The sequence below is a fragment of the Prosopis cineraria genome, unplaced genomic scaffold (genome assembly GCF_029017545.1).
Source record: "Prosopis cineraria cultivar Desert tree isolate PC_DT_omini unplaced genomic scaffold, ASM2901754v1 PC9, whole genome shotgun sequence".
Taxonomy (NCBI): domain Eukaryota; kingdom Viridiplantae; phylum Streptophyta; class Magnoliopsida; order Fabales; family Fabaceae; genus Prosopis; species Prosopis cineraria.
In genome coordinates this window covers 13,351,087-13,364,542 of record NW_026555340.1, presented here as the reverse complement: position 1 = coordinate 13,364,542, position 13,456 = coordinate 13,351,087, and the positions used below count along the sequence as shown (strand labels likewise).

At 31.2% G+C, this 13,456-nt stretch overlaps 1 protein-coding gene across 1 annotated transcript; it reads right to left on the bottom strand.

Moving 5' to 3' along the window:
* Positions 1 to 2,210: 2,210 nt before the first annotated feature.
* On the bottom strand, positions 2,211 to 9,876 carry LOC129319577 (adenosylhomocysteinase-like). The gene is made up of 5 exons (XM_054964677.1): positions 9,340 to 9,876; positions 9,048 to 9,206; positions 8,708 to 8,999; positions 2,400 to 2,672; positions 2,211 to 2,284 (listed from the first exon to the last, which is right to left on the bottom strand). Exons 1-5 carry the CDS (start codon positions 9,874 to 9,876, stop codon positions 2,211 to 2,213), a joined length of 1,335 nt encoding a protein of 444 aa, XP_054820652.1.
* Between the last annotated feature and the right edge of the window lie 3,580 nt (positions 9,877 to 13,456).

Genomic DNA, 13,456 nt, shown 5'->3' with positions numbered 1-13,456 from the left:
GCATTTTTATTTTTAAAAAATTGAAAACACCTTCCAATCCAAATATAAGCAGCTTTTAATAATAACTCGCATACCAATAAAACTTTTATTCCATTGAAAATTTATATATTGTTTTGGAAAAATTACCATATTATCTCTCCTTAATTAGAAGGGAAATTGTTTAGAGGAACCAAGACCAATTTAAGGACAAATGCCCAATCACCTTGCACCTCAAAGCCTATATGACCTTGCATCCCAAGCCTATGAACTTGCACTCCAAGTTTATCACTTTGCACTCCAAACCTATCACCTTGCATCTCAAGCCTATAATCTTGCACCTGCACCTATTACTTTGCACACCAAGCCTATGACCTTGCACAACAAAGTTACATGTTAGCCTTCAAAAATGCTATATAATTTACATGCTTGTAGTCTGAACAATTTGTTGTTCATATTATTATTTTCTTGAACAGAATGTCACTTTCAGGATAATAGGTTATATTTTCATGAAATTTACATCTTTACAGTGTGCAAGGTCATAGGTGTGGGGTGCAAGGTGCTTGGAGTGGAAGATAATAGGCTTAGGATGCAAGGTGAAAAGCTTGAGATCCAAGGTCACATGCTGGGTGTACAAGGTGATAAGCTTGGTGTATATTTGGTCCTTAAATCACTACAAAAAAAAATAGCAGATTAGCGATGGAATAAATTTGTCACTAATTTAGCAATGAAATTTATCGACAGAATGTTCTATCGCTAAAATTTTATCGTTATTCTATCACTAATCTGTCAGAAATAATTTACCGATGGAATCTATAAAAAATTTCATCACTAATAATTAGGATATCTTATTCCAATTTAATGACAAAATTTACAACGGAAGATTCCATCACAAAGCTTTTTGTCATAATTTCATCGCTAATTCCATCATAAATTATTTTAAATTTAATTTTATTATTTATAACATATATTTATATATAATTAATTTAATAATTTAAAAATTATAATTTAAAGTAATTTATTATTTAAAATTATTTTTATATTATTAATAATAATTCAAATGTATACTTAATTATTCTTATTTAAAAATAAAATAAAAAAATAATTATAAATAAAAATTTAAAATATTATATATAATATAGATACAAATTATAATATAACATATAATGATAATAAAATATTTTTTCAATTTAATATTAAATTTATTATCAAAAATAAATCTTTTAAATAAAATATAATAGATATAATTATTATATATAAATTAATTTTTTCATATTAATAAATAAATATAATGTTAAAAAATAAGTAAATTTAAATATTATATTTAATAATAATTTAAATAATATATTTATTAATATATGTGTGTGTGTTTAAGTATTATATATTTAATTTATCAATTAAGACTGAAGATTCCTTTCAACTCAACAAGGTGGACACAAAGGCACAAGAGAATATGAGGTTGCAAGTTCAAACCTAGCCAAGGCACAATTGAAGGTAATAATATTTGACATGGCAATGATAAATGATGTGGCAGTGACGTGGCGATGAGGTGGCATTGGGTTACTAAGGCGTGGTGGTGACATGGCAATGAGATGGCACTGATCCACTAAGTGACTAGGTAGTCGTGAGGTAGCATTAGTCCATCGGGTAACATGGCAATGATATTTTGGTCCACCTAATAAATTTGCGATGGAATAAGCCTATTGGAAAATTAGTGATAGATTAGCGACAGAATGCATTCCATCACAAAGTCAGAATAACTTTATCCTTATTTAGTGATGCAAAATTTCTATCACTATTCTATCAAAAATTAGCGACAGAATGCTACTCCGTCACTAATTAGCGACGGAATTACAAATTTCGTCGCTAATGAATTAGTGATGGTATTTTTACTAACGAAATATTCCGTTGCTAATTCGTTCAGTGACAATTTTTACTAATTAACAATAAAATTTTTTATCACTAATTAACTATTTTTCTTATAGTGAATTGGTCTTATTCCCTCAAAACAATCACGGGAGAAGGGATTTTATGGCAATTTTCTCTATTATTTTTTCTTTTTACCTTCAATTCTAATTTATGATAAATTCACATTTACAAGAATATAAATTAATAAATATGAGGTAAAATTATATATTATGGAAATAGGAGCCTATCGCAATAATGCATTGGTGTGTACAGCACCTGTCACCATAATGTATCTGCTCATTAACCAAAAATAGAAGTGCGGTCCATTATGGCGACGCCTTTCTTTTATCACACCTTCGGCTCTCGTTCTCCCCACGCCCTCCGCCCTCAGCCCTCAGCCCTGCTCAAGACTCTCCATCAGCTCTCATACCAGCCCGACAGTAACCTTTGCTTGGGGATATTTATTCCTTCGCCGCCGGTAAAGCGGCACCTACCCCTGTCACCGGACGACTCACCTCCGTCGACAGTGAAGTCCAAAACAGCTGTGTCGATTACGGACTTCCTCTTCCCTTGGTTCTCGAAAGGTCTTCTAAGATTGTTGATGGTCCCATAAACAGTGAACCATTCGAGAGAGCCAAAGCAGCGTCTCTGGTTCACATTGGAAGCTTCGAAAAGCCGAGAAGCCACTCGAATGATTGACACCAAATCGTCTCTGTTGTTCCGAATCAACTCCCATCCATTTCTGTAAAAGTACTCGGGTTTTGTTCGGAGTTCAAGTACCTCCGTACCTGCATGGAGGTCACAATGCAATATTCTGAGGTAGATTAAATGAATATATTGTGTCTATTCGGCACATATCAAGTTAATTTTATTTTTCTCATTCTTTACAATATATATATGAATGCTTTTAATTAATACATTTAGCAAACCTGAATTTCTCTCAAATTTTCACTGGAAAAAACACGCATGAAAAAGCATTTGCTTCCTGGTATCCTTTTCCAGAATATCTTTTATTCCGAAACTGATTGTCCCTTTTTTGTTTTCATTTCTGAAACTGAAAGAATAATTGCTTGCTGTGATTGTCATTGCCAGGGTATTTATAGTGAATCTTGGAGACATGCTGGAGCGCTGGAGCAACTGTATTTTCAAGTAATAAACTTTTCTACTGCTTGTTATATGTCTGAATTCTACGCAAGTTAGATATACTTCTTCCATTCCAAATAGTAAATGTTATGCAATATAACTGTTTATTAAGGAATGACGCGTGCATTACCTTTGTAACTCCTCAAATAGTAAATGTATTAGATTTGCGTTACTTAAAAAAATAAAAAATAAAAATTGAATTAATGATTTGAAATATTGTTTGCCATCATTTTGAAATTGTTGTAGCATCTGTTAGTGGAACATCATTGAAGGATTGGTCAAAGACTTTAGAAGTACAGTTCAGGAAAAAGGTACCATATCAAAAATATTAACAAGATCATTTGATTATCTGCTGCCTTCTAAAATTTAGCTTACTCTTAATCCTAATGTAATCATGGTTTCAGATTGATTTGTTATCAAAAGTGAATCACAATGGAACACTCTTTGATTTGATATTGCGAGGAAGAGGAGCCTTTCACCAGAATGGTGGTTCGTTTTTGAATATGCGCCCAATGGAATACTCTTTGAACATTTACACGGTGAGTGCATATAATTTCAGTTGTTCTATTACACAGAAAATAGTCTGAAAGTATCTCAGTTTTTAACTTCTCTTTTCGCTTTGTTGGTCTTTCTTAATTGCTTATCTAACGTGATGGGATATGGTCACAAGGTTGCTCATTTCTAAACGTTTATTCAATGTTATAATGATCTGATGTTTGCTAGTTATTGTATTATACTTCTTCTGTCCCGAATTATAAAACAAACTAGTACAAGATTCTGCATACCAATGAAACATGATAATGAAACTTGATAAACTTGCTTTCTCAAAAGAAAACTGTACGTGAATTTTCAAAAATATCTCCACACATTTAATCATTACGCTGTAATATGATTTCAATTCTCTCTTCATTTGAAGGGTAATATTAAAAAAATCTCATAAATAAAATTTTATTTTTTTTAAAATGTCTTATATTTTAGAATAATAAATTTGTTTTTAAGTTTTTTTATAATTTAAAACGAAAAGTGTATATTATAAAGAATACTCAAATTCATGGAGAGCGATCTTAACCATTGGCTTTTGGGGATCTAAAAAAATTCTGTTGCATTCTAGAACTTAGAGAACAAAATGTGTTTTTTAAATAAAAAAAGAAAAAAAAACGAGGCAATTATGGCCAGAGTTGTTTATCACAGCTGTCGTTGTAATTGACCTATCATGGCTACAGTTCCGTGACCGATTGCAGTGAAAATAAATTATTATTATTATCATTACAGTTATTTCTACTGCATTTCATATTGTATCGCGAAAAATTAATTTTAACTATCGTGGAAATTAGTGTTTGCACTAGTGATATTTTTGAACGGTGCAGTATAAGATATTTTTAATTAAATTATTTTTTTAATAAGTTAATTATTTGTAAACTTATACATCTTTTGCATGTTTATCTTCATTTAAAATACTCACTCCATTAAAAAATATAAGATATTTTTTAAAGGTTTACATATTTAAAAATACAAAACATTTTTAGTATTTTAAGGTATAATTAATGTGCTTTAACCAAAAGTGCCCCTAATAAATAAGTTACTTTTTATTTATTTTAATGTAAAACACCATATTAAATAGGGGTAAAATATAAAAAGATAATATTAGTTAGAAGATAACTAACTACTTTATTGAAAGTTGTGATTTAATTAAAAATATCTTATATTTTTTTTAAAAAAAGAGTAGTGTTTCAACTAAAATACCTTTTTTTTTTTTGCCAAAGGAAAATACTTGATTAATTACTCCTCTAATTAAAGGTTTTTCTGAAATTATCTTTATTAATTATACTTTGATAGACATAAAAATGTCTAATATTTTTTAACATGATACTTTAGAAAATTGTTTTATAATACTAAACTGAAGATTTAACTATACATACACACATAGAGAAATAAATAATATTCAATTGGATGCATGTGAATCGTGATATATATAGTAATTTTTGAATAAATATAAAATATTGTATTTTCTAATGAATAATTTATAAACTAAGCGATAAAATGATAAAGTACATTTAAGGTTTTTTTTCAATTTAATTGATTTATTGTAACATTGATTAAATACTAATAAAATGAAGTAAATTTGATTTTTTTTTTTGGCATTTTCTCAATACTTCTGCATTTGATGCATGTGAAAAAAAGTGAAAAGTACTACTACGTGTCTACGCGTAATTTATAAAAGTGAAGTAAAATTTGCATAATTTTTAACCAATGTAATTATTTTATTTATTGTTAATTATTTTGAAATATTTCTACGCAACAAATAGGTGGTTAAAAATATCTGTGTATGTATATATATTTTGCAATGCAAAAGCAAGCAACAGCTTGAAATAATGAAACAGAACAACAAAAATCTAGGACAAAGCTAGAGCCTAAAAATAGATAATCATTAGGCAGTGATTTCCTATCATCCCAGAAAAGTTGTTCACGCCCCATGGAGTGAGCATGGCGTGCTAAATAGTCAGCACATCTAATGGTAGTTATTGGTGAGAGAACAATTCTAACATCCCACTGGTAGGAATCCTCTTATCTCTGAAATCTCCTCTTAGTGGGTGGTCAGCTGAACAAACCCTTAGTAAAAGATTGTTAGTAATTAGGAGTGAGCAAAACTAAACAGAAACCAAAAATTGAACTGAATCAAATCAAGTTCAATTATTCGGTTCTTAGATTCTTTTTAAAAACAAAAAATTGATTGATTTGTTCAGTTAGGTTTGCAAAGTTTAAAATGAAATAGATTGAACTGATTGAATTATCATTCAAATATATATACACAAACTTATTAATTTATATATAAAGTTTATTACTTTATTTTAATATATTTTTTCTTTTTTAATTTAAAAAGTTAAAAATATATGAGCCTTGTTTGTATGTTCTTTTTCATTATATATGATATGAATCCGATTCTTTAGTTAAAAAAAAAAAAGCAACATATGTCCAATTGTCTAAGCAGTCCAATATGAAGTACAAAAATTGAATTAATCAACTTAACTGAATTGTTAAATTTTAGTTCAATCCTTGTTCAGTTTGATTACCTAGTTCGGTTTAATTTGATTCATATTATTAGTTTTATTCAGTTGATTGGTTGTGTATATTTTGGCACTGAACTAAACAATACTCACCCCTAGATAGCATCAAGAGAGTTCATATAGAGGTGAATAGGAATGGATTAGCTTGGCCAAGGAAACAAAAATAGGAATGAATAAGAAAGGAAGTAAAAGTGCGTTGGAGTTTATACGAAGAATGGCATATGTGCACATTAATGAGTTGGTTTCTGTTTTTCCACTAGGAACAATTAAGTTTTCAACTTTTCATTTACTTTCTTCCATAACCATTCCTATTTACTCCAACATTCAATTCCCCTTTTAAAATCTTTTTTTAAAAAAACTTATAAATAAGTTGCTTCTCTCTGAGATATTTATCTGTTCCATTATGTTTGTCTTTTTTTATTAAAAAAAATTATTTCAACCGACACATGTTGAGTCGGATGAAAAAGATTTGAATTCCTTAACTATCAACTCCTAGGCTCAATCCCAAAAGCGATGAGAATGGAGATTGAAGGAATATTATAATTATAAGTAAAATAATATGCCATAAAATGGAGTTGAATTAGAGTCTTACCGAATCTGAGCATTATCCACACAAGATTGGATTGCTAGAGTCATTTCTAAAATGCACAACAGATATATCAAAAAGAGAAATGGGGGAGAGAAGGAGCGAATACTGAGAGAGAGGCGCTTGCTTTGGACAAGTTCTTCTTTCAGCCACCCACCACTATTTATTAGTGTTGGGAGGCTATCACAAAAAAGAAAAATCTGATCATCATAATTTGTCCCAAAGTGGAGGGAATTAATGTGATAGAATAATCACAATGAATGCGGGGAAAGACTTTTTTTTTTGAACCAATCAGGAATTACTTCTCATTAATTAGTGATTTTCATTCAACTACAATTAATCTGGAATATGTTAGATTTTCACCGATTGCTCTGATGTAATGACCCTCTTTCCATCAAGGGCCTATCAGTAAATTCCAACAAAGATGATGTTCTTGGAAGAGATACCTTCCATTTAGAGCTTGACTCAACTTGAATTTGGATTAATTAGTTGGAACCAATGTTATAAAAATCGAACTGACTATTAAACTAATTGAGATACTAGTTTATAGTTTAATACTCAGACCTTGGTCTAGATTGTTGTTATAACTATAAAAATTGTTGTCTTTGACTTGTGGTAATATTTTTTAACTATTGCATATTTCAGCATTACCTGTTGTCTTGGGCAATAGTTTTTTAAATTTTAGGCAATACTTAACAAAAAGTATTGTCTTAGAGTATGACAATATAGGCAACAGTTTTCACATCAATTTATTACAAAAATTTTGTATTATTGCCTTTCTTTTAGAATAGGCAACAGTTGAGAATTATTGCGTAAACTTAAAATAGACAAAATTTAATATTTCTTCTCCTACCTAAGATTTAAACTTTCAACCTCTTGAATATAAGTCTAGCCTCTTACCACTCTTTTATCATTATTATTATTATATTATCTATTACAAAATATCACATATAGAGATAATTTTTAAAATAATCTTTGAACTAATTTAATAAGTAAAATATTAAATTAATTCAATAATAAATAAAGTTATAAAAATATGTTAAAAATGGATAAAAAAAATGAAAGTAAATAGTTTTTTATATAAAGGTAAACAATAGGCAATAACTCTTAACCATTGCAAAAAGCAACATTTTTTTTTTTGTTGCCTATTGAAATAGGAGACAGTTTTTAAATGTTGTAATAAAAAAAGTTTCATGAGCAACAATCTTTATGTTGCCTAATTTAGAGTACAGTTTTAAACTGTAGCCAAATAATTGTTGCTTAAAGTGAAAATCAATAACAACACACAAAAATTGTTGGTTATTCATACATTAAGCAACGGTACTTTTAGAACTATTGCAAACCAAAGTGCTTCTAGAGGTTAAAAATGTTGTAGTAAAGGGAGTTCCATTTTGCAAAGTGGCCAGTTAGTGCTAGAGCACCAAGAATCTTAGATAGTAGGAGGAATGAATGTGACTCTATCAAACCTCCCCTTAAATGCACCGTCTCATTTATCCCCACTCAACTAAACCATAATTGGGCCGAGTTCCACCCTCTCTAGTTTAGGCTTTACGATCTTTTGTAATTAGGCTTGGAACTCTAGTTTTGGTTCAAACAACCTCTAAATATAGTCTGTCCCATATGCTCATCAATTGATGAAAACCCAAACCAAACACGATGACAAACATGGAACTGCTAATTAAATTACAAATTTCAGTCAAAGATAAGGGTTTAGATACCCTCCAACAATTCATGAAATGAAAACAAATAAAGTAATAAATAAAAATAATTTATTTCTGTCAAAATGAGAAAAGATGAAAGGCTTTATCTCCACACATGTATAACAAAGCATGCTAATTAAGTGAAAAGAGAGGAGTTCTACATCGGCAAAGCTCCAAAATCCACACACATACACTTTTAAGGAAAATAAAAAGAAAGGGTTCATGAAATCCATTCAGTGAATGTAAAATCGTGCGAGGCAATAGAAGATGAAGAAGAACCCATATCTTTGAGATGTAATGCTTCATGGTCTGTATGCTTTGTGGGGCACAAAACAACTCCATGGGTCGTCCTTGGGCTAATACGATGATGCTAGTTCCATGATCTAGAAAGACCCACTTTTCCATTTCCTGGTCCTCGCTGAGGCACTCCACACCAGGATAATCTTGAAGTCCTCGCATGTCGATTCCTTTGCCGGCGAAGCCACCTATGTTGCACACGATTGTACCGTTTTTCATACACTTCATATAGTCAACCTTGATAACAAGGTCATTGCCGCCGTGGCCAACACCGGAGTAAACAACGATGTCAAAGTCGGAGAAAGCATTTTCATGATGGGCGATCTGAACCGGCGGCCTCAAATCCCAAAAATAGATGTAACCATCCTAGACCACTGCCACATTAGCTCCGGCATTCATCAGGACAGCAGCACATTCCTTTCCGGCGTCACTATAACCCAAAAGGGCAACTTTCTTCCCCGCAACATTGCCCTTGGTGGCTCTCTTCAAAAGCCCAGGCAAGGAGTAGCGATGGCTGTGCAACTGAGGGACCTGTAAGCGAGTAGATAGAACAACACAGACATTATTTAACCTAGGTGGTTAAATTGGGTAGCAAACTGATTAAATCTTATTTATTAGGTTCACCAATAAAGGGAAAATGGCACATTTGAGTTGAAAGAGTTACCTCAGGGTCATAATTGAGACCTCTTCCATTGATAGCGTGGGACGAATTGCATGCTGCGAGTGCCAATGAGTACAAGAACTCAAAATCAGTTACAATCCACTTGTTCTCGTTCCTAAGAGTAAAATTTTCAATGATATCATGCTCAAAATCCAGAAGCCTGTCGCAGATGATCACATCAGGAGAATAAGAACCCCAATCTCGTGCAAGGTTCATAAAGAGTCTGTGCTCTTCAAGAGTCTGGTCTTGTTTAGCAAAGATGGGAATGCCCTTACAGGTGATTGCAACTACAATATCGTCCCTTATGATGGACCAGCTACCTGATGAACAAACACGAACACTTGCGCCGAGAAGAGTGAAGGTTTGGATTATAACAGCTGTTTCAGCTGTTACGTTAAGTATAAGGGTTATTCTTTTGCCTTTGTAAGGTTGGGAGGAGATGTGACAGCGACGGAAATTTATGATCTCCGGCAATCTCGCCTCTGCACGCTCGATCTCTCGGCGGTCAGAGCGTGAAAAAGACACAAATGATGGTCCCATTGTGAGTCGCACAAGAAGATTGTTTATAGGGCAACGGGCTAAGGAAGTTAAATAGAATCCAACGAAGTAACTCAAAACCCTAATCTAAGTTTTCGAGATGTTGATCCAGAAACAATACAGGCGGGTTTGATCTCCCTTTTCTGCTAAATGCTAATTAGTGGGAACCATTTGTTAGCTTTAAATCTGGATGGTCCAAATTTATGCTAAGTCAGTCCTAAGCACCAAGCTGAACTCGGTTGCATAGCACATAAGACACCTTAATGAGTAGGAAGACGAAATGGTTTAGTCGCCAACCATTCCTCCTGGAAAGAAGCTCTTACAAATCAATTCCGTCCAGAAAGTATCAAACAAAAAAGAGTTATGCCTTTGTCCAAACACCCTCTCCATAATGCATGTGTGAGGGTTGATAAGTTCAAAGGCTCCAAAAGAATCATAACTAAGTAATAAGCCTAATCTAATAATTTCTTTAACATAAGCACTAGAATCATTACAAGAGAAATTAATTAAAACATTATATCGCCTAGATTCATGTTGTGTCGTTAACTGGGCGTTTTAGTCCCGCTTGTTCTTTCATCCCCCCAAGCTCTAAACTTGCCCTTGTATCTTACAAAATAATAATAATAATAGTAATAGTAATGAGTAACATATGTCATCTTCAAGGCATTCTCATGTTTTCATCCCGTAATTTTTTTAGAAATGGATAATGTTGATTGAAGCCTTGTATAATTCTTGAAGAGAATTTGTTCAATAAAACATTCTATTTTGAATTTCATGAAAAAAACATAAACATCATTCATATTTATTTATAATTTATATTTTATTTTTAACTTTACAATTATTTAAAATTTATAAAATTTTCATTATATGCTAGCTGATGGCTCCCTAAAAAAATTGGAGCTCGGTCAAACGAAGTTCCAATTCATAGTATTTTTCAATGGGTAGCATTTTAGTAAATAAATGTGTTTTGAATACTTGAGGTTTGATTTTCCTTTTTCTTTTTCGCCATGATCTTTGTCTATTTTTATATTTATCTCCAAAACAATTTTTTTCATTATGAAAATATTTTTTAATCATTGTTATTAAAAATATCATTTGTGATTTTTTCTAAGTTTGATCATTTTAATTCAATAGCAAGATTGCTCTCCCAAGTACATGATTATTGCAAAGATTTTAAAAGTAGTTTTAAACATAGAAACATGCATTATTTGAGAGTGAAGTTTACATATCTAAAAATATATTACTAAAATATATAAAACTCTCATAAATTTTAAGGCAGTTGCCCTTTAAAAGTTTAAAATTAACCTCCCTAACCTTTTTTTACCACATACTTCCCTACTATTATTTTTTCAATTATCTTATTTACAAAAGTTGTCATGTCATATTAAAAAAATACACATAACAACTTATGTGGGATCCAATGAAAGTTGATAATAGTTTTATAAAAAGTTTATCCATATTTTTCTATTATTAGCTTATATCGAATGCCACATAAGTTGCTACATGTCTTTATTTAAATATGATATAGCAACTTCTGCTTGTAAAATAACTGAAAAATGGTAGTAGGGGAGTCTGTAGTAAAATAAAAAATAAAAAAGATGGGGGTTAATTTTAAGCTAGTTACATACTTGGGTAATCTTCCTAATCCCTCCTCCTTCCCTCCTATGTGAATTTTCTAAAGTTTGGGAGTTGGGAATTTCATCTTTCATCCTTTAAAGGGTTTTGATCGAACCCAATGGATTTATTTAAGCTAATGAGAGTTTATTTAAGTTTCTATAGCTAGGTTTCGTGATTATATGATCATTTATAGTTTGGGGCTAGGGTTTAGACGAACCCTAAGCTTAAATTGAAAGCTTGGAGTAATGTAGACCATAATTTAGTGTCGTTTGATTTATAAAAGATAAATGGAGCTAATAAAAGATTGTTCAAGATTTGGTTAAGCTAATGATAAAATTTGGAGAGCATGGGTAACTTAGTCTAAAAATGTGTATATTAGAGTTGTAAATTAATTATTAGTGTTTAATCGTCTAGATTAATTATTTTTTGGACCCTTTTAAGCTATTGGAGGCTAGAAAAGTCATTATTTTGCCATGGGTAATCTTTTTTTGTGACTAAAAAGTTGAGGTAACTTGATAATCTAATCCTTTTACTTTCTTATTTAGATGGTTGTGAGACTCTTGGAATGTTAAATTATTTATTTTAATATGCATATATTAATTATAAGATAACGTTCTTGATTTCTCAAAAATTCATATGAAGTGGGAGTGGTTTGAAAGCATTTGGACATATAATGTTTACACATAAACAGTTGCGAAAATAGCTTTCAATATTTGTAGTATTGATAGCAATTTTCAGTATGTGGTTTTGAATAAGATTGTGATTATGTTGAGAAAAATATTTGTGATGTTGCATTATTGTGAACGCATGATTAAGTTGTAAGGGTGAGAGTTCAACCTAGGAAGAAATAGTATTATAAATCCATATGGTTCCTACTAACACAATGGATGGCCCCAATGTCAATATTTCTTGTTTAAAAGTCTCAATACCACCATATAAGGTAGATTGGGCATATAACACCTTGAGTATTTGTAAAGGAAGAATTTGTAGCAAAGGTACATTCGGCCAGGCTACATCCCATAATTAGTGAACTTGAGCCAGTTTAGTCACATAGACTCTGTCTTGTTAAATTGTTAGCCCATAGATTCATTCAAAGTTAAAGCGAATGATATAAGGTGGGTGTGATTAATCATGTGTGGTATAAGTTAAAACACGCCTTGTTGCATTTCATGATTGTTTGTGTGTTTAACTTACTCACTTTACATGCTCATTTCTTTCTTAACTTACTTGTAGATAGATTAATAGATTATTTAGTTATTGAGATATTGTTCTCACTCTCATGGTTACTATGTTACAGGTGAAGGCTCCTTTAAAATCAAAGGAAAGAGCGATGCAAGCAAAGAGTAGAAGAGCTACTTGTTGTAATGCACTATTTATTTTAATGTGTAATTCAATATATATATATATATACACACACACACACACACACATATGCCATTGCCAACTTAGGACAAGCACTCATTTGGTTGAACTTGAATGAGGTTGATTATGCCATTTTGTGTATTTCAGCCTAAAATGTTGTATATGTGAAGTGATATTTGTTGTGGGAAGCCAAAATACTAGTACAAGTGTATGAGTAATATTTTGAATATGTACTTGTTGGTGGCCATTGTGATATTACAGAGTATTTCTATTGTACCTCATTATTGATACTAAGAGGGATTTAGTGGCCATTTTGTGATTGACATGTTTGGTTGAGTATGTGACTATTGCATTACGTGAGTTTTGACATATATGAGTTGGTTTGATGTTCCTTGAGCTATTAGTACTTGGGTTAGGCATTTGGATACCTCAAAGGTTGTTTTAAAGGAAAAGGTGGACTTTGTAATACCCCATGTCTCCAATTTTTAAATAGAATTTTATTTTAATTATCGTCCACATCAGACTTAGTTAAAAATTAAGAATAAATTAGAGTAAATATTTCTTATATGTAGGGCTTAAACAATATAAAAAGTTAAAGAAAAAA

Excerpts from the sequence above, each read along its gene's own strand:
- LOC129319577 (XM_054964677.1), bottom strand. The coding sequence starts at position 9,876 with ATGGGACCATCATTTGTGTCTTTTTCACGCTCTGACCGCCGAGAGATC. Across the intron at positions 9,207-9,339 it reads GTCTCAATTATGACCCTGAG|GTCCCTCAGTTGCACAGCCA; the intron begins GTAACTCTTTCA and ends ACTCGCTTACAG. Across the intron at positions 2,673-8,707 it reads ACGACCCATGGAGTTGTTTT|GTACGGAGGTACTTGAACTC; the intron begins GTGCCCCACAAA and ends ACCTCCATGCAG.